The sequence below is a fragment of the Solea solea genome, chromosome 6 (assembly GCF_958295425.1).
Source record: "Solea solea chromosome 6, fSolSol10.1, whole genome shotgun sequence".
Taxonomy (NCBI): Eukaryota; Metazoa; Chordata; class Actinopteri; order Pleuronectiformes; family Soleidae; genus Solea; species Solea solea.
The window spans coordinates 6719062-6738620 of record NC_081139.1 but is presented as its reverse complement, the minus strand read 5'-3'; the positions used below and the strand labels follow the sequence as shown (position 1 = coordinate 6738620).

The following is a 19559-nucleotide window of genomic DNA, read 5'->3' as shown; positions in this document are numbered from 1 at the left end:
GTAGGGAAGATATACACTGACTGGACACATGATTACACATGATGTTCATTCCCTTTGCCATTAAGAGTGTGTTATGAAGTGATTTGTATGTAAAAGCACATTTGTCTTTTATCACTAAATTTTCATCTAAAAACATTAATGTGCACCTTTACAATGCAGATAAATAGAATACATTTTGAAAGAATGACATCATCCTCACTTCATATGATTAACATCACTGAAACATAAATTATGCTTGCATCATTTCATTTTATTAGGATTTGGCTATGAACATAAATGGTTATATATGGCATTTCAAATTTGATGTACAATTGCTGGCAACAGGTCAAGAGATGAAAACAGACAATCAACACTGATAAAATACTTGTTGGTTAACTTTGGCTGTAAGTCTATTCCATTTGCTGTGAAAACCATCCACTCACTTGGCCAGTTCGGTTTACTTAAAGAAGCTGTTTTGTGCATAGTAAGAAAGCACCACACCATTTCCAATATTGTTTTCCTCATTTGTGCTCTAAGACCATTTCTCAGGCATAAATTTAGTTTCCTCACTGATGCAGTGATAATGACAACAGTGCCAATCTGTGAACCAGAGAGACAACAAAGTACTGTAAAAAAATGTTTTATGAAATCCAGCTGCTTCAGTTTCCATGCAGGGATGTAAAGGACACTGAAGTCAGGGAGTGACTGCACTTCTAACAAACCTTCTCTAGAGAAACAAATTATACTAGAATATTAGTACAGGCCACCGAAAATGATGTGCGATACACTGTCATTTAGGAATTCTTCCTAACAATATATACAAATGTATATTTATATACTATTTTTAAATGCACTTAAAAGACCGTGTGAAACAAAGGGGGAGGATATCTTTGTTCCCCATTTGGCTATTTTATTAATCATTTGTAACTATATAAAACAGAGCAATAGAAACGCGACACCTATGATATGTAGAAAGAAAGCAGATGAAAATCACCTCAATAGGAATCAACAAACCTGGTTAGATTTTGACATTAAAAAGGCAGCATTGATAGGATCTTGTACCGTTTAGCTCATGGTATATTATCTTTGCTGCCTTTTTGTGATTATTTATTTGACCAAATATGTAGTCATTGGACTGTAGTATAATAAAAGACAGTTGCACTTTGCCCTAGTTGCTCTAGCATTTCCCAAGTGATATTTTTCTTTTATTGTTTTCATTTCGACCCAAAAAATGTTACATGGTCAACACAACACTGTTTGACAGAACAAATCCTCCCATTGTGAAGCTTTTGTTGACGTACCGTAAGTAAGAGTGGTAAACTATGCACACATCTCCATGTAAATATAATTATCTAGCATTAAGACTCTTCAATTTAATTTATTACGACTAGTTTAACATTTATCAGGTCACAGTCTCTGTAAACGATAACGGTTGGTTCATGTACATTCTGACATTCTCCGATAATTGCCGCATGACAGGAATGCTGTAAAGCCAAGAGACAGATCTTTACACATTCAATACAAAACATTTATATGCCCCTAAAAAAAAAGCCTGCTGTAATAATGTTTTTTGAACCTCAAAATGAGGGTTATGTTTTTTGTAAGAACAATCTGAGTGATGACTGCAAAGAAGTATAAAAAAGAACTTCCAACATTTAGCCCACTTTCCCCGACACCAACCACATCTGAGCGCCACTTGACACATATCCCATCTCCTAAGACATTTCTGCTCAGCCAGATTTTTATCACCTGGCTTTCAGCACCGAGTCCATACAGACTAGTCTAATGATCGTGGAAGCCTGGCATGGGAAAGGGCCTGGCAAAAGTTTCGACGCGGTGGCGCAGATCAGCGATGCGAGCCACAGTCTCTGGGTCCTGAAGGAGAAAAGTCTTGAAGTCTTGGAGCTTGCCTGAAGAAAATATAGAGAGGAGAGGGTAAAAATATCAGCTTTCTTATACCACAGGGTTTTTATTGAGTTCCATGCTTTCGTATACAACAATTTAAATATAATATACAGCATATCATACCTTTGTTCTGTTTCTAATTTGAACAAAAACTGTAAAAGACAACCAGGGCTACATTGTAATCTGATTCCCTTTCCACAAAAAGCTTACCAGTCTTTTTCTTGACATCTAAAGCAATCTTGAAGCCCTCGTCCATGAACTCGACAACCTGCACAAAGTCCGCCTCTTTGAATTGCCTGGAGGTCAAGGCTGGAGCACCTGCAACAGAGGGGAAAAACATGTCGAGCTGCTTGAAATAACAATTAAAAATTGGTAATTTCTTCATTTAACTTTAACACTTCAGCTGTCTGCGGTTTATTTTCGCTTTTCTTGCGTGCGAAACCATATGGTCTTTGAAAAAAAATGTAGAACCCTGAAGCTTGTTGAAATTTTAAATTTGAGACTGTAGCTGTGTCAAACCTGCACAGATGCTAGTCATAAAAATCACAGTCCAACTGAAAAGGTATTGAGTGCAGATCATTAGACTGTAGGTAAAATATCTTGCCCTGAGATAAAGCTAAAAATGTAACAGTGTAGATGTGAAGCTCTTGAACTTCCTGGAAGAGGATTAAAAACCAAACATGCTTAATTAATTATGTTTTGCTCAGTGCTGTTGGCTTAATTGGTGGCTGACTAATTTCCATATGCAGAACTACATTTAAAAATAAAAAAAGCAAAGCAAGTGAATGAAGTGGATGTTAACTACGAAGTCAATCTGACAAAAACACTACATTTATAAATAAACACAAACTGTTGGACAACTGACCATCACATAAAGACATTTACAGTGTTTGGAATATAAAAACCAGCACCAGCTCCTTGTTTCAAGGTAGTTTTCTGATCATAACCCTAATAAATATGACAAGAACTTATCTGAATCATGCTAATATGAAGCTGTTCCTTACCTAGCCTGAGGCCACCAGGAGTCAGGGCACTCTTGTCCCCAGGGCAGGTGTTCTTATTGGCTGTGATTGACGCAAGTTCCAGAACCCTTTCGGCTCGAGCTCCGTCAATGCCCTTAGGCCGCAGGTCTACTAGGACCAGGTGATTGTCGGTCCCACCTGAAATATTCAGAATTCAAAGTTAACACTTTTGAAGAGAAGGAAAGTCTGAATGGACGTCACGGACACAAACTTCAATTTTAAGCCGCCAACCTTTTAAACTTTAATTTAAAGTGGATGAGTTAATCTTACTAGATTTAATAATCACGGGATATGGAGCTGGATGAATATAATCATGAAGTCCTAAAACGCTTTATATCTTCATCTTTGTTATGCTCTGATCCATGTGAATCCTATCGGCTTCGTGCCGCAATTATAAATATTACTTCACTGAAAAACAGGAGCAAAAGATGTTTTCCTGATGAGCTCTGAGGTGACAAATGGTCAATGCCATTAAAACTATTATATCTTACAAGATTAAATATTTATCTAGCCATCGTGATTAAGCGCAGATCAAGCAGTCCATGCAGGTAATTCACTAACACAATCTTTTTCAGTTTTTTCATGTACCAAGTGTTCACTCAATAGCCAGTTTATTCAAATGCAACATCTTTGAATCTGCTCTGCATGGTCTGTTGAATTATTCTAACTTATACAGAGGTGTTGCTATTATTATGTCCAACCTTTCTGTATCAGTGAGGGTGGGCTGACTAACAAACAAACAAACAAAGCCTAAAACAATATACAGCACACAATATGATAATGTACAGATGTAAAGGCTCCAAAATTACCACAACATTTACAATAACAACAGTAAAAAACATCCGTCTGTGTGTTGGTTGCAATGGACAAGTGACCTGTCCAGGATATACCCCGCCTTTCACCGTATGTCCGCTAGGATTGGCTGCAGTGCTCTCGCAAACCTCATGAGGAGGGATAAAGCCGTGGACGATAAGTAGAAAACCTCCCCTGTTTTTTTTCTCTTTTTAATAAATAATCATTTACAAAAGGGATTCAAAACAAAGTATACAAACAATGCAGTGTAAGCACAGGACAAGTCTGCATGTTTTAGGGTGTCGAGTGACGGCTGCGCATTGAAAAGGAGCTGAGGCCAGCGTATTAAAAAGCCATGTATTCACTCACAAGCAGAAAGTGACCACAATCTGGTTTAATTTTCCTCACTGGCGAGGCCATTACACTGACACAAGCCCATTTGCACATCATGAATTTCAATGCATTCCCCTTTTTATTTTTTTTCCCCCCACACAGTTAAATTAGCATTTTGTGGCAGGACATTTCTCTTTATTGACGCATGTTTTTGATTGTCCTCTTATTTGCTGACCCAGTGTCTCAAAGAGAATGGCTGAATACAAGTTAGATTACCTGATACCAGGGTGTAGCCTTTACTGAGAAGACCTTCAGCCATAGCCTTGGCGTTCTTCAGTACTTGGGCGATATACTCCTTGAACATGGGAGAATTGGCCTGGCCACACAAAGAAATGATAGAAACAGCTGAGCTGGATACAAGCAATGAGGGGTTTTTCATATCAAGATCAGTAAATTGTTTTCACAACAAGGACATATTTTTTTGAAACTCAAAATGGATGGAAATAGTGAAAACTGCCCTCTGAAATTTAATTAAATAACCTGAAATAAATTATTGACCAGCTAAAAGTAAAATTAGCTTACGGTGGTAAAAGTAAAAGAATGTTCTTTTTGTCCCATTGAACAGACTCAATTTTGATTACATTTTTCAGTAGACACGTCATGATCGAGAAGGTAGAGAAGACTCCAAATCTTGATAATTTGATCATGACTTAGTTTCACTGTAAAATCTGAGCTAGCGGAAAACACCAAGTTTTTATTATAAAATAAAGACCAGGATAATAAAACCCTACATCAATACAAATGTACTGAATGGAGCATTTTTTGTGCTGTGCTGACCTGTTTGAGTGCCACAGCCACACCAGCAATGGCATGGTTATGAGGTCCACCCTGTAGAGAGGGGAAGACTGAGAAGTTGACCTTGTCCTCAAGGTCATACTTGATCTCCTTCCCCTTCTTATCCACTGAGCGAACGCCCTTGCGGTAGAAGATGAGGCCGGCCCTGAGCAAAACCGAGTAATATAATGAGACAACAAACTTACTTTTCCTCATTACACATTAGTCTCATGAGTGTCCTTTTTTACCTGGCTCCACGGAGGGATTTGTGTGTGGTAGAGGTGACAAGGTCAGCATGGTCAAAGGGAGAGGGGACGGCACTGGCTGCCACCAGGCCACTTATATGGGCCATGTCAGCAAGCATGTAGGCATTGATGTCAGTGCACAGCTGAAAGAGAAAAAGAGGTACCAATGACAAAATTAGGTTCAGTCAATAATTAATAATTAAATGTTATTTTATTAGGGGTTTTGCATTAAATTTGAATGTGCCTACATCCACATTAGATCAATAATATCAAGATTTTGGCAATTCAATGCAGTGTCCTACTTTAGGGTGCCAAAATAATTATATTCTTTATTATTAGTGGCAAATCATTTGCAGTCAGCAAGTATCTGAAATATATGACTTATTAAACACACATTCTTACTTTCAAGCTGTTTTTAACCTTCAGCTGGATTTTCAGGAGGTGAAACGCTCAAGTCAGATGCCATTTCAGTTTGTCTGTGTTGTCAGTATTTGTAAAACAGGGAGACTACAATAAGGGACTACTACTATGTTTGTTAGAAGTTCCTACATTCTCAAATGGCACATATTTTTTACATTTATCGGCTATAATTACACTCTTCTGCACTTGTCAGAGGCCAGAATTATTACAGCATAATTCAATAAATCCTTGCCGTCTCTTGCCAGCATTTATTCAAAAAGGCACAAACAATAAATAGCTTGCAAGCATGCAAATGACTTGTTGGCATGTGATCAGAGTAGTAAACAATCTTTTTAGTGCTCTAATTAATATGCATTATGATGACAACCTCGCTTCCTCTCATATCTAAACTGGATCAGTACATGTTTATTGGATTAAAAGACATGGAAGAGGGCACAGTTACTTTAGGGGGTAAAGAATACAAAAAGGGTGATATGCAGTAGCTGACAATCACTGATGGCAAAACAAATTTAAGAAGAAGAAGCAGCACCAGCAGCAGCAGCAGCAGCCTGTTTCAATCTAGGTAGCACAACACTAACAATCTGGAGAGAAGCCCGGCCCAACAGATTCTGCCATAAACAGTGAACAGTTCCACAGAGACATGCCAGGGGGAAAATATGGCCCCACTTCAGGCCTAGTGACAAAGCAGTTATGGTGCTTAATAAAAACACAGCTCTGTAATGGTGGGACACTCCATCTGATGGTACAAGCTAAAGTGGAGCTCTGCAACAAAGAGAAGCAGTCACAGAGGGAATAAAGTGAGTCAGCGGGTGGGTATAACAAAACAGATAAAGGGGCCTCTTGAGCACTGTCAAAGAGAGCAGTGAAGTGCGGTCAAAAGGTGCCACTGTGTAGGTGCGAGTCAGGGCCATGTTTAGTTTGGTTGAGTAGGCAAGAGACCAAGACAGCATCTGTGTTCCTGTGTGCAACGCTAAAAGACCCAGAAAATGGGCTTGTGTTTACATATTATAAGTTAAAGGGAGACTTAAAAGACAGAGACTTCTAAGCAAGAACAAACATTTAAAAATATGTGGAGAGAAAAAAAAATGCATTGGACAAGGATTGAATGAAGGATGAATTTCAAATAAGAGAACCAAATTGGTCTGTCCTTTCTAATGCATGATGAGAAGTGAAGAAAGTGAGCTGACACATAAACAGGGAGAGGGAGGGAGGGAGGGAGGTGGGGAGAGAGAGAGAGAGAGAGAGAGAGAGAGCGAGAGAGAGAGAGAGAGAGAGGTGTGGTGAAAGCTGGGTATAGTTAAAATATACAGAGTTCTTCATGCACCTTCTTGACGCGGGCATAGTCAATGAGGCGGGCATAGGCGCTTGTGCCAGCAATGATGATTTTGGGCCGGAACAGCTTGGCTGTCAACTCCAGCTGCTCATAGTCTATGAGTCCTGTTGCAGTCTGCGGAGAGGGAGAGAGAGAGAGAGACACACACACACACACACACACACATTAAGGGAAGTCAGAAGATGCATAGAAAAAAGGTGGAGGTGGACTCTGAAAATATTAAAAGGGTCAAGAAAAAAAAAGGACCTGGGAGAAATGTCAACACTTTTTTTTTTTCAAGCTTTTTAAAAGGAGCTGCAATGACGGTACTTTGGATGAGATTCATCAAAGGGAGACATTTTAACCTACCATATCATGGAGGAAGACGGTGCAATTGCAGTAATTCACCCCGCACTTATCCTAATGTAACCTTTCACAGAGCTATTCAACTGGGATGATAATGCTGAACAGATCACAGGTTAATCTGGAAACTTTTTCCTGTTCTTTTGACTGAGCTGAGACATGTCGGACAACTCTGTTTCGTGGGTGTACTTCAGAGTCACACGACAAATGGAGACAGGCTGGACAAGTCGATAGACCAGTTTGTCTTGTGTGCGAGTTTTACCCTTGACCCTCAAACCCCCAACTGTCAGCCTCAGAAAAGAGAGAAGGAGCAGGATGGAGCAGAGCAAAAAAAGTGAGAGAGAGAGAGAGAAAAGCCATAGAGGAAGAGGCAGAAAGACACAGACAAGAAAAAGAGGAGAGAAACGGAGGGAGAAAAGCTTTATTTAGACAACCTGATAATCTCCCATCTCCAGAGCACATCTATGGATGCCCCCTCACTCCATCAAGCTGCTCATTGTAAAGACAGAGCCAGTGGTGCTGGCCAGCCTGTCGATTTCCCATTATCTCTCTCGCAGAGGGGTCCTGCCAGCCCATACATCAGCAGGTCTGGACATGCTGCCTTTCGTGGTCATCCATCAGCCACAACCAACACTACCATACAACTGTGTCCCAAAGAAATGAAATACTACATGCACACACGCAACAATGACCTAATCTACATGTTACCTTGAAGAATTACTCATCACATAAGACGTTTGGCTCTGGTGGCACAGATCCTCATGTAGGTTAGAAGCAGCTTGAGAATCGTTTCCACAAAAATATTACCGTGCTGAACTAGTTCTGTTCAGTCAGTCATTACATTGTTATTAGACTGATGTAAAATACACGTTTTCGACACTAGTTGAAGACCAAATCCCATTTTAATGTCGAAAAACTTAGAATTACAAAGGGCTCACCTGTTTTCTAGCAATTATAAGAAACGTCTGTTTATCCAGCATAAAACACTTTGAGTAATTATTATTACACTTTGAGTATTATTTTTCAAACAATTAACACAGTTGAGTTTCTCAACACATTTCATGTGTGAACTGGAGAGCAAGCTAAAGAGATTTTTTTAAAGACTTGAACAACCTCTTTCCACTCTAGGCTGTGATGTAATCCATCCGCTCCAAAATTGAATATTTCATACAATACACATCAATGTAAAATTCTGGAATAGACTGAAAATTCCATGAATTTTTAACTGTAACAGTGAAAATATATGTGAATGTCATGAAAAGCTGAATTGAGGGATGGAAGTCCAAGTACTGTGGAACCAGTAAGTAGAAACAAATGAACGTGTCTGTTTTTAAAAGAAACTGTGTTTTAAAATATGATTTTCCAAATTTCTGAAAGGACTGAATAATGTCTTATTTGAGCTGAACATTTTTAAGATTGAATAAAGTTTCTATGTTGAAGTATTTGTAACAAATTAACAGACAGAGAAACAGTGAAATACAAAAAAAATGGCCACTACAGAAAAACATGGTGGGATTGTTTACACCTGCACATTCTGATCACCATTTTTGAGAAACCTGGTATATTCAGACAGAAAACTGGGGTCTGTACTTACATTTAGTTTGTAGGGCATAGACTCGAAATAGATGGAGGTAGCGGAGATCCTCTTTACATCCGACATGTAGCCATGTGTCAGACTTGGGTGACAAAACGAACAAGCAGACAGATGGAAAAACAGAAAAAAAAACAAAAAAATACTCAATTACAAACATAACAACAGCCTTGAGCAGTTTATGAAAGTGTAAGAAAATAAATGAGTGTAGTGATTTCAAAGAAAAAGAAAACAAAGAGTACTGACTGTCCCCCGTCAGGCAGGTCCAGGCCCATGATGCGGTCATGGGGGTTCAGCACAGCGGTGTATGCGGCAAAGTTAGCAGGCGAGCCCGAGTATGGCTGGACATTCACACCCCACAGATCTGGGTCCAGGTTGAAAGCCTCCAAAGCTCGCTTCTGGCACAGTAGCTCAATTTGGTCGACCACTTCTGCTCCACCATAGTATCTGTGGATTCACAGGTAACAGAAGTCAGAGGGAAAAAGAAACTGAAACATGAATTTCTCCAGCAAATCACTGGCTAGATTAAGGATAAATATGAATTCAGTTCAAGTGTTGGTCACAAAAATCTTGAGCAAGCATGACAAATGTTGACTTGACATCAGATGACTCTGGTGAAAATGCTCATCATCGCTTTTCATCGCTTTTCACTTCAGATGAAGTAGTAACAGATGGATATTGTACAAGCATCTCATTCAGTGAGATCATTCTTTTAGTTTCCATCAATTTAGTCCATTACATTAAAATGTAAAACAGCAGATATGTAGAAAGTGGGGAAGAATGATCATATTCACAGGGAGGGAGATTTATGGTCGACTCATAATCCAGAACTTAGATGCATCAAATGAGGAACGATTCAGAACAAATTAGCTCTGTTTATAGCTGTTAAATGTAAATTATACAAGGGAAATAAAATAAAAGAGGGAAAGTGAAAAAAAGCAACTATTAGCCTGGCACCCAATTCTTCCAATGAATCCCCTAAAGAATCTTCTTTGCCAAGGCAGAGGCTGTGGATTATTTGCTATGTGTTTGGCACAGTAATAGGGTAAGCTTGAATGCACAGTATAATCAGTGTGTGCCTATATGTGTGTGTTTTGGTGTGCATGTCTGTGACAAATATCCTGAAGCGGAGAATATCACCAGTGTTAATAATCTGGTGTGGCTGAATAAATGCTCACCGTCGTCCTGGGTAGCCTTCAGAGTATTTGTTGTTCAGACAGGAGCCCTGTGCTTCCAGAGCAGCTCGACTGCAGAAATTCTGTGATGGTCAGACGCACACACAAACAGGCAAACACACACTTAGATCAATAGTACCAGTGGACAAAAGGGACAAGGACGGCAAATTAAAGTCTGTTAAGTGATAGTGAGAAATCCGCCTGCAGCTAAAGGCAATCATTACAGTATCGAACCTCCGGACTTCCATAGACTAACACTCGGCACTCCACAATGCTTATCAACGTGCTGCTTGAGGATACAAGTGATGTAATTAACTTTTCTACACACACTGAGACACATTGGCGAGGCTGTTTCATCATTTTGCAATCTGTGTTTGAAGATAATATACTTTAGTGTACAATGGTTTGCTGCAAAAGAATAAATATATCTACTTTTTTTTTTCCCTCAAGGCAAAATGTTGAGCTATATGTTTACAGCCACAAGCATTAAGTGGGAAGAATATATTAAAATGTGATTAAGAAAAAAACCAACAGCAATTACCATGTTAGATATTTACAGATTCAAATTGTAGGCAAAACAGAAAATGTGAGCTTGTAACTTGGCAGTGAAAGTGACATGAGAATCTGTGTGTATGTGTGTGTGTGTGTGTGTGTGTGAGACTGAAGACAGATACCACTTTTAGCATGACCTCCTGACACAACACTGTAATAGATTTTACCACACTGGGCAGTAAAAGGGTCACATATGAAAACCCACAGTCTCCTCTCCACTCTCTCTGTCATTACAGTTGCCATGTGTGTGTTTATGCTAATGTTTCACCTGGGAGCCAAGAGAAGATGAGGGAGATAACAGCTCTCTGCTGCGTCCGTCTGTCATTCTGATGACTATGCATATATTAGAAAAATAATTGCATTTGCTTTGCATTGTTTGTTTTTATATCTTGATGGGGACTTCAACCCGAACACACACACTAATCTACTGGGTCGATGAAGTCCAGCATGTAACTTTATTATCATATTTTTCCTTGAATTGTGTCCAGGCCTTAATTTACATCAACTACAGAGAACCACTGACCTTTGATGATAGAATTAAACATGTAAGTTCCTCACAACTGCAAATGGCTGTTTGAAGACTTGGTTTTGGAGTTAGAATAGGGTTTAGGATTTTTTTTAGGATTTAGTTGTTCTGGTTAAAGTGAGGACTCGGGAATGCATTATGTCTACGAGTGTTCTCACTAGGAGAGCTGTACAAGAGCTGCGCCCAAATGCAGAAGTCATTTAGTCTTTTCTGTAGTGAAATTAACATAATATTATGTATTTTTTGCAAAATACATAAAAAAATAATAGTAAGAGAGGGCACCAGAATAGAAGTGCCTTATAGAAAGAGGAGTGAAGGAGGCAGAATAAAGATATCAACTTTATCTCACACTACACTGGTCAGGCTTTGTGCTGAGAGGGAGCTGATATACTCCACTGAACAACTACTGTGGCAGAGAAGAAACAGGAGAGAGAAAGAACAAAGCAAGATAAAACCTTGTCTGCTCTTTTGAAGAGTACATTTTTTACATTTCAGGGCACCCAGCCTTGGCGTTAAAAAGGAGATTTTAATACATGTGCTGCAACATATTCAAGCCACGTTCAAATGAATGGCAGCGCACAGTCAGTGGATGAAATGTGAATGCATGGGTCAATTTAAATGCGTTATTTAAAAATTTAAAAAAATAAAAACAAACAATAAACTATCACTTCAGCTATCACTTGTCAGAGTTCATGATATCCATTTTTAAAATGTGTACGTCGAAGCCCGAAGGCCACTGTTACACTGGAAACTTTAAAAAACTGACTAATTACTGCTACTACCAATTAAAACATACAAAAGTTAGATTATTTTGGCATAGTTTATATAATCTGCATGTATCTATAGTATAAGTGTTTCTCCTAGTGCTGCTATGATATGAAATGATAGAAAATACAAGAAAAAATAGGGAAAAAGGTAATTACATTGTTTACAAAATAATTACGCAATGTTCATTAAAATCAAAAGGCAACACTGACTGGAAACTCCATATAAATTTTGCAGGAATTACAACAAATGTGTTGCAACAGTAGGTTTCATTAACTTTCAGCCCTTTGTTTGTTGTCCCTTTTCTCTGTGAAAGCAATACACTGTATCTAGTGCATCTGTGCGTGTATACTTAAGTATCGAAAAGTATCGGATTTCATAATGGTACCAGTATCAAAACAAAAAGGTTTTGTATCGGGACAACACTAACACACAATATATAAATACATACATGAAAAGTGCTTTACCTCAGAGGCAATGAGCTCCAAGCCACGGCACTGCCTGTCTTTCTCTTTACGCAGAAGATCCCACATCTCGGGGTCATCCTGAGCCAGACTATCCTGGCCCGTCCATGGTCGGTCTTCATTTACTGAATGAGTGGCAGCATGGGACTGCTGCCCACGTAGACCGAGACGAAGTGGGGCTCTGTGGCACAGGGGCTACGGTCAAAAAAAGAAGTGAAAGGGTTAGGGAAAGACAGTAAATGACTAAATGATAGGATAATGCCCCGATACATAATTGGTCCTTTTTTTTAAAAATGTATTCTAATCAGTCAGGGTGGCACGTGGGGGTTCAAATTCGAACCTTAAAAACATGTTTGAGTTACAAATATACAGCCTAGAATTCCATCACACCATTTAAAAAAAAAAAAAAAATTGTCAGAAGAACAGTAAATATTGTTTGTCAATATTGTACAATATTTGGCTGTTGGGTGGATTTACTTACTTTTACAGGACAACTCCGGGACACATTTGAAGTGGCATTGCATAATATCAATTATCAAATATCAGCATGGTTGTTGAATTATGCCTCCATAAGCACTTCTACAAATTAAAAGGACTGACTTTTACAGCCTCAGTGAATGAAACAAGGCATATTATAGAGAACAGATTCAGCACTTCCTGCTTATCTAATCTGGGCCGGGACTGGCGAGTTCCTCTTTGACTGCTGCTGCATTGCCTGATCATGTGAGTGAGCACAGTGAGAGTCCATAGGATTTTTACAAGCCATGTATCTTTTGTTTTGTTAAATATTAATCTCAGTGAATACTGAGTTCAGTCCAGGTTTTTTTAGCACTTATCCTATGCACTAAGTCTGGCCTGGAATTACAGTAAATGATTAACATAGATAATTAAATGTTAAAGCTGCACATGTACCCTTGAGTGCAAAAGTCCTCTTTACAATTCCAATCAACCGGCAGAGAACTATGTGGAAGAACAATCAGAGGTTAAGAAAAAAATCCTGGACAGGTTGATTGCACTCAGAACAAACTGGCTCGCTACCATCACTTAATCAACAATATGATGATGACTCTGTGCCGAGATCATTCCCACAACAGCCAACCTATAGTTATCATCTGCGCAGGTGTGCTGGGGTGTGAGGGACAACCTCTCTTTAATAGCACCATTAAAAAGCAATTAACACAATGCTCAAGACTGACTGAGGACACCCATAAGACAAAAAACACTTGAGCACTTAATCTTTTGTAGTGGCTCTAGTGCAGTATAAATCTAACAAAAGACACTAAAAAGAGATTTTAAGGCAATAAATAATGAATATTAGTGTACACCAAAACTTATAAACTACTCTAAATGGCGAAATATCTATGCAGGAATCACCGGCAACCAACCGTGAAGGAAATGTGTAGGTGTACTCCACTAAAAACAATGCACAAAAGGTTCAATTATCTGCTGACAGTTTTTCTTAATTTGTGTTTTAAATCTACAAAAACTAAGACACATTTTATGCATTACTTAAGAAAGGTAATACATCTAATCCTCACACACCTGCAATGTGTGCTTCTCTATCAAGACCCAAAAACTCAGAAGAGGCCATCCACAATGTGCAAAACCGATCTGCTTGTTCATGTTAACAGAATCAGCTCTGTATATGAAAATGTAATAAGATGAGGTGATGGTTCACTGTGATTGGCTATTTAGCTGGAGCCGGTCAGAAGATAAGACACTCGGAAATGACGAGGCAAGCAAACGACTAGGACTACATTTTTCTTCCATAAGAAAAACACCAAGGGGTGACAACACAAGTCTCCTTCTTCTTGCCAGACATCTTCAAAGTTGAAGTCACTGAGCTATTACTGGTCCATCCACCTGATGAATTAGCGAGAAAACAAATGGTGCAGCTTATACACACTGTTGATAAATAGGTGTTCAGGTTTCCCCTTTTCAATGACAAATACAGACTGCCACCACCTGCTAAGGACAGTAATCTCCACTCACTAAGACGCAGAAAGAACATGCTGACAACTCTTTGTCGGTAGTGTGTGCAAGTGCAACTGATTTCCTGAGCATCTGTGTCCCTGGGTTGGCCCCAGCACATTTAGTGGCATGCTTAGCAAAGTCAATGCTGACAATGTGTCAATACCTCATACAACCATACTTCATAAAACCTCACCTATACCTTTAGAATTAGATATACTACTATTTACTTTATCACTGTTTGCCCAATCCTCTCTACCACGTCTTCCCCTGCTGCCGGGGGGCAGAGGGGACACTATAGACGCACCAGGGGAGGCGAGAGGTAAATTAATGGCCAATTTCTAACACTCTCTACTATGGCCTTCTGTCACCAGTGGTGGTGGAGAAGGGGAGAGGGGACCCCAGGGTTCTGAAAAAGATGAGAGCCTATGAAAACAGGTCACGTTGCCTCAGAGGACACATTTCTCGCTTAAAAAAAAAACAAAACAAAAACACATGGGTCATTAAACCTTGATGGGAACTGTCCTTTGCTGTCTGAATTTTTAGTAGGACACACCAGAGTCACAGAAAAACCCAACAGAAGCCAACACTGCCATAGTTACAATGCAACTGATGACTGCAAAACAGAGACGAGTCCCTCTCCTTCCTCCATATTATACTCTGCTTTTTCATTTCTCCATCCTCCTGTCCCCATCATGTCACCCTACACTGCTAAGCGCACACTGCCAAGTTGCCCTTGTGTGGCATTTTTATTACCTTCTCTCGTCATCCATAACACTTCCATGGCTTCCAAATGGGACAGCTCTGGGCATAAACAAACACACAGGTCAGATTCTCTAATCTTCCTCTGCCTCAATTCACAGCTGTGATCATTAAAGGAGACTAATTCATAAACACAAGATAAACCGATCCAAAAAAGTGAAATCCAAGTTACAAGAACCACTTTGTCAAAGAGGGACTATTTTTGGCAACAGTTTATGCTGTCGTTTGAAGGTGAACTTGACGAAAAATCTGCTGTGAGCAAGGGGACAGGAAAGGTCACGTCAAACAGGATAATGTCACAGATGTGCTGCATCTGCATGACAATGATAAGGTAACTGTCAGTAGTTTGCCCTTCCTGTCAAACATCTGCGCCCAAAATTACATGGCAGAGAAGAAATAACAGGAAGACAGAAAATCATTTTATAATCCTGCTTCTGTATTATTTTTTGCCCATTTCCTGATGTAACTCCAAACAAAAGTCAATTTTACAGATGACTGCTACTCATCAGTTGCTTTTCCGCAGCAGCAATCAGCCTGGTATAACAAAAAAACAACAACAACAAAAAATATATGTAAGGCAAGACGAGTAAGAGTGTCAACAGGGCAACAGCATCTGTCCATCTTACATGGAGTTGCTTCTTTCCCCGTCACTGACTAATAGCAGTGCTGTCCGTTACAAACTGCCCTGTGATTCAGTCAAGATGACACTAGACGGAGAGATCTGGGTGGGGTGAAGTAGCGTGAAGGGATGGAGGCAGAGTCTGGGGCGACTCCACTCTATTTGGGTCAAAAGGTTGCGAGGGTGACAATCAGAGACTTAAGTGAGCCAATCTTCAGGAGGCAGTGGAACGATACATTTATGGTATAATCTTTCCACAACACTTTGTGAAGATGGTGAAAGAGTTCACTTGGCTTCCTCATGCCTCGGGGAGTGAGGCTGCATGCTGTAGATTTAACTTGTGACACTATTGGACGTGGGGGTCAAGTCTGGCTCATGGCCTTTCTTGTACCTGTGCCCTGATGAGGAATAAATACCTTTTTGATCCTTCTTTATTCAGAATTAAAATGCTTTGTTAGCCTTCTGACATTTATCTCAGGGTTCAGATCTGCCTGAGACTTTGGAGTTGGTTTCACCTTCATTTTCAATTATTTATATTTTCTGCCATTTTCATTATTCATGCACTATTTAACAAAGACAGGTAGAACATATTTGTTGGAGAAAATAATGACTATCTCTCAGTATTGATTTATGTCAAATTAAATCCCTGTCATGTTGACTTGTCTGGGTGTGACAGACCTAGACTAAGAACATTTGAGCAAATTTTATTCTGAAGCCACATTAAAATAATAAGCAGTTTAAAAAAAAGACACGAGACATGTGTTTACATGTCATGTAAACACATGAGTGTTGGTTCTTTTTGACATATTTAAACTGAAATTAATACAATTTTGTATTGACAATTTAACATTACCAAAACACTAAGTGACCCAAGGCCAGATGGACAATGGCTGACACATTTAATTTAGACTTGTAAACAAATCAATTTATTAAAAGTGATACAATTAACCACCAATAAATTTGTTTTGGTAACAATGCTCAGTGTCAAGTAAAAATTCAGTTGCAACTGAATGTTTTGTATACTGTATTACTAACGCAACTAATGTTGGCTATTGATAATAGGGATGGGAATCGGTAGCGGTCAGTATCGGTCCAATACTAGTCGAAAATCACTGGATAGGATATCGGACAGATAAAAATGAAGAATGTAATACAATAAAAAAAAACTATATATCGCATGCTTCACTATGCACAGACTGTAAAAATGTAAATAGAAATCTGCAAAAGCATTTTAGCTGAGTCACGTTTGGGCTGTTTATTATTTTTGGTATTACACAGTTGGAGAATTATGTGTTTGGTTTAAAATGACTGTATATGTATATGTAATAATATTGGTTTCGGTATAGATACCCAAGTTTTTGATAACGGTATCCAAAAAGTGGTATCTTACCATCCCTAGTCTATAATTAGCATTGGAAACTAGTTAACCTGTACTGTCTGAACTGGAATTTCAGGAATCTAGTACTTGCAGCAACTGGCCCATTTTAGAGCAAAAATCTCAATGACAGCAAAAGAATTTAGTCTTTTACATAGATATTCATCACAATCGAAAGCATTAGAGCTGAAACGATTAATCGATTATTAATCAATTACTAAATTAATCGACAACTATTTTGATGATGGATTAATCAGTTTGAAGCTTTTTTCCTGATTAAAACAAGATTTTCGATTGTTTAAGCTTTTTAAATGTGAATATTTTCTTTATTTCTTTGCTCTGGATAACAAAGAAATCATTAAAAGTTAATGATTTTGGTTTGTGGACAAAACAAGATATTTGAGAACATCATCATTTCCAGGTTTGACGAACATCGATCAACATTTTTTAAGGTTTTATGATATTTTATGGAGCAAGCGATTAATCGAGAAAATAATCGACAGATTAATCAATTATGAAAATAATCATTAGTTGCAACTCTACAAAGCATGTCCTCAAAGGAACTGATGTCAACAGTAACAAGGAAAAACTGCACAGGGAGTAAAAAGATTTGCACGCACAACCTAAGAAGATACACATGCATTCACCAAAAAGGGCCAGTCTTGTGAGTCCTTAAGTAATTTAATGAAGATGCACACTTAACCAATTAAAATCAATAAGAAAAGCATGGAAACATGTGAACCACTCAGTTTAATTGGAAACTTCAAACTTACCGACAGTTACTTATAAAAACTAGGTCTGACTATGTCATGGGATTTAAGCAAAGCGTGAATAGTTTTCTTAGGAGAATTGTGCTTTGTGATTGTGAATATATACTTTTAAACTTTTAAACTATACTTAAATGTCTGTGAGTAAGTGCTATACACTGTGGTAGACAGTGTGAGTGGTTGGGCTGTACACCATGCAATAATCAACTGTTAATAAAGACCTTTAAATCAATGGATTTAACTGCAACTTCCTCAGTTTCCAATATACTCATCTGACAATTCTACAGCTTTTGGTTGCAAACATTTTTGGAGCTGTGGAGAGCTCAGAAGGGATGCAACGATGTATCGTGACAGTTAAAAATCGATGCAAATGTGTGATGACTGAAAATCAAATAAAATTAATTGCTTTCCTTTTTAAACACCAAAGCCACATGCATCTACCGTCTACACTGGCTGTTCCACATCTGTATGTCAATACAGACACTATGGCGTTAGCGGCAGTGTGGAGTTTGAGGCAGTGTTGCCAACATAGCGAATTTCTCACTATATTTAGTGACTTATCAGACCCACAAGAGTGGTACAGAACTCTCAGCATATTCTTAAAAACGTCCTGGGTATTTATTCAGCTATTCAAAATGACCATACCATACAATGTGTTCCACAGAGGAAAACTAATATATGCTTATAAAAACATTATTAACCATAACAATCCTGCTGTATATTTTATGCACTGTAATGAAATTACAACTTTGCAAAACTTATGATGTGAGTGAAAAGAGAGCAAAATGAAGTGCTGCTTCACCACATAATCCCTTAACTAGATTGTTACATGTTACATTGCAGGCTCTTCCCACCACCTTGATATGAACAAGAGTATAAGAGTTTAGTTTATATACTGATATGTATAAGGAATAAGGTAAGGGGACCTTGGTGTTGAGATTCACCACATGTAGATAATATCTATATTATCTTGTTAAGATTACAAAATGGGTAATAAATATTTCCAACAGCCAAGAAGCTGCTGACACGGTGAAAGTGTGACAAAAACACAGCTTCAGCTTCGGTTGTTACACAATCGTCTGACAGTGGGGAAGTTAATCTTTTCTTGGTGCTCTTCCAGTGAATTTCAGGTTAACTGTGAGCAGAATCACTCATTTCTACAAAAACTATCATAGTGATTGTCTCCTCGTGGATATCCACACATATATGTAAAGAAATTATAACTTTAATCACGTTAATTGGTCTTTAAATGATGTTGTTTTTCCATCTACGAAGATAAATGTGTGGCCGTGTCGTGCTGTAACGCGCGAGTGTTTCAACATGATGAAACTGAGCAGTCGCTGTTGCATCATTACGTGGACTCAGCTGTAGCTGTACAACGCACAGTGACAGCGTGCTAGCTAACTAACAAGCAGCAGGCTAAGCGAGCAGGACAAACATGTAAACATAACTAACAGCAGCATTTGTCCACGAACTACTTGTTTTATCTTTTATGCCAAATCCTACAGCAAAATTAAAAACCCCACTAACGACCGCTGACCAACACTAACGTGAAGCTTGTTAGCAGTTGGGCTGTATACAAAGAGCAGCTAAAACAAACAACAAGGGACACAAATGACACACATCATGTATGCTGATAAATTACAGACCCGTGTGAGTTGTCTCGCAAAGGACAGCATGCTTCCAGGTGTCGGGTCCGGCGGAGAGTCAAGTGTAGCCGACAGACAGACACACACACCACACTCTGCTGACTGGCTCCGGAAAAGGCTGCCTCAGATTGTTGGCAA

At 38.8% G+C, this 19559-nt stretch overlaps 1 protein-coding gene across 1 annotated transcript; it reads right to left on the bottom strand.

The window, feature by feature from the left end:
• Window positions 1-229: 229 nt before the first annotated feature.
• shmt2 (serine hydroxymethyltransferase 2 (mitochondrial)) lies at window positions 230-19559 on the bottom strand. Its single transcript, XM_058631958.1, has 12 exons — window positions 19422-19559; window positions 12282-12473; window positions 9975-10054; window positions 9043-9243; window positions 8800-8881; window positions 6855-6977; window positions 5114-5253; window positions 4869-5031; window positions 4308-4407; window positions 2889-3044; window positions 2095-2202; window positions 230-1889 (listed from the first exon to the last, which is right to left on the bottom strand). The coding sequence occupies exons 1-12, from the start codon at window positions 19449-19451 to the stop codon at window positions 1762-1764; spliced, it is 1503 nt and encodes a 500-aa protein (XP_058487941.1). The 5' UTR covers window positions 19452-19559; the 3' UTR covers window positions 230-1761.

Excerpts from the sequence above, each read along its gene's own strand:
- shmt2 (XM_058631958.1), bottom strand. The coding sequence starts at position 19,451 with ATGCTGTCCTTTGCGAGACAACTCACACGG. Across the intron at positions 5,032-5,113 it reads AAATCCCTCCGTGGAGCCAG|GGCCGGCCTCATCTTCTACC; the intron begins GTAAAAAAGGAC and ends GGTTTTGCTCAG. Across the intron at positions 3,045-4,307 it reads AGGCTACACCCTGGTATCAG|GTGGGACCGACAATCACCTG; the intron begins GTAATCTAACTT and ends TGAATATTTCAG.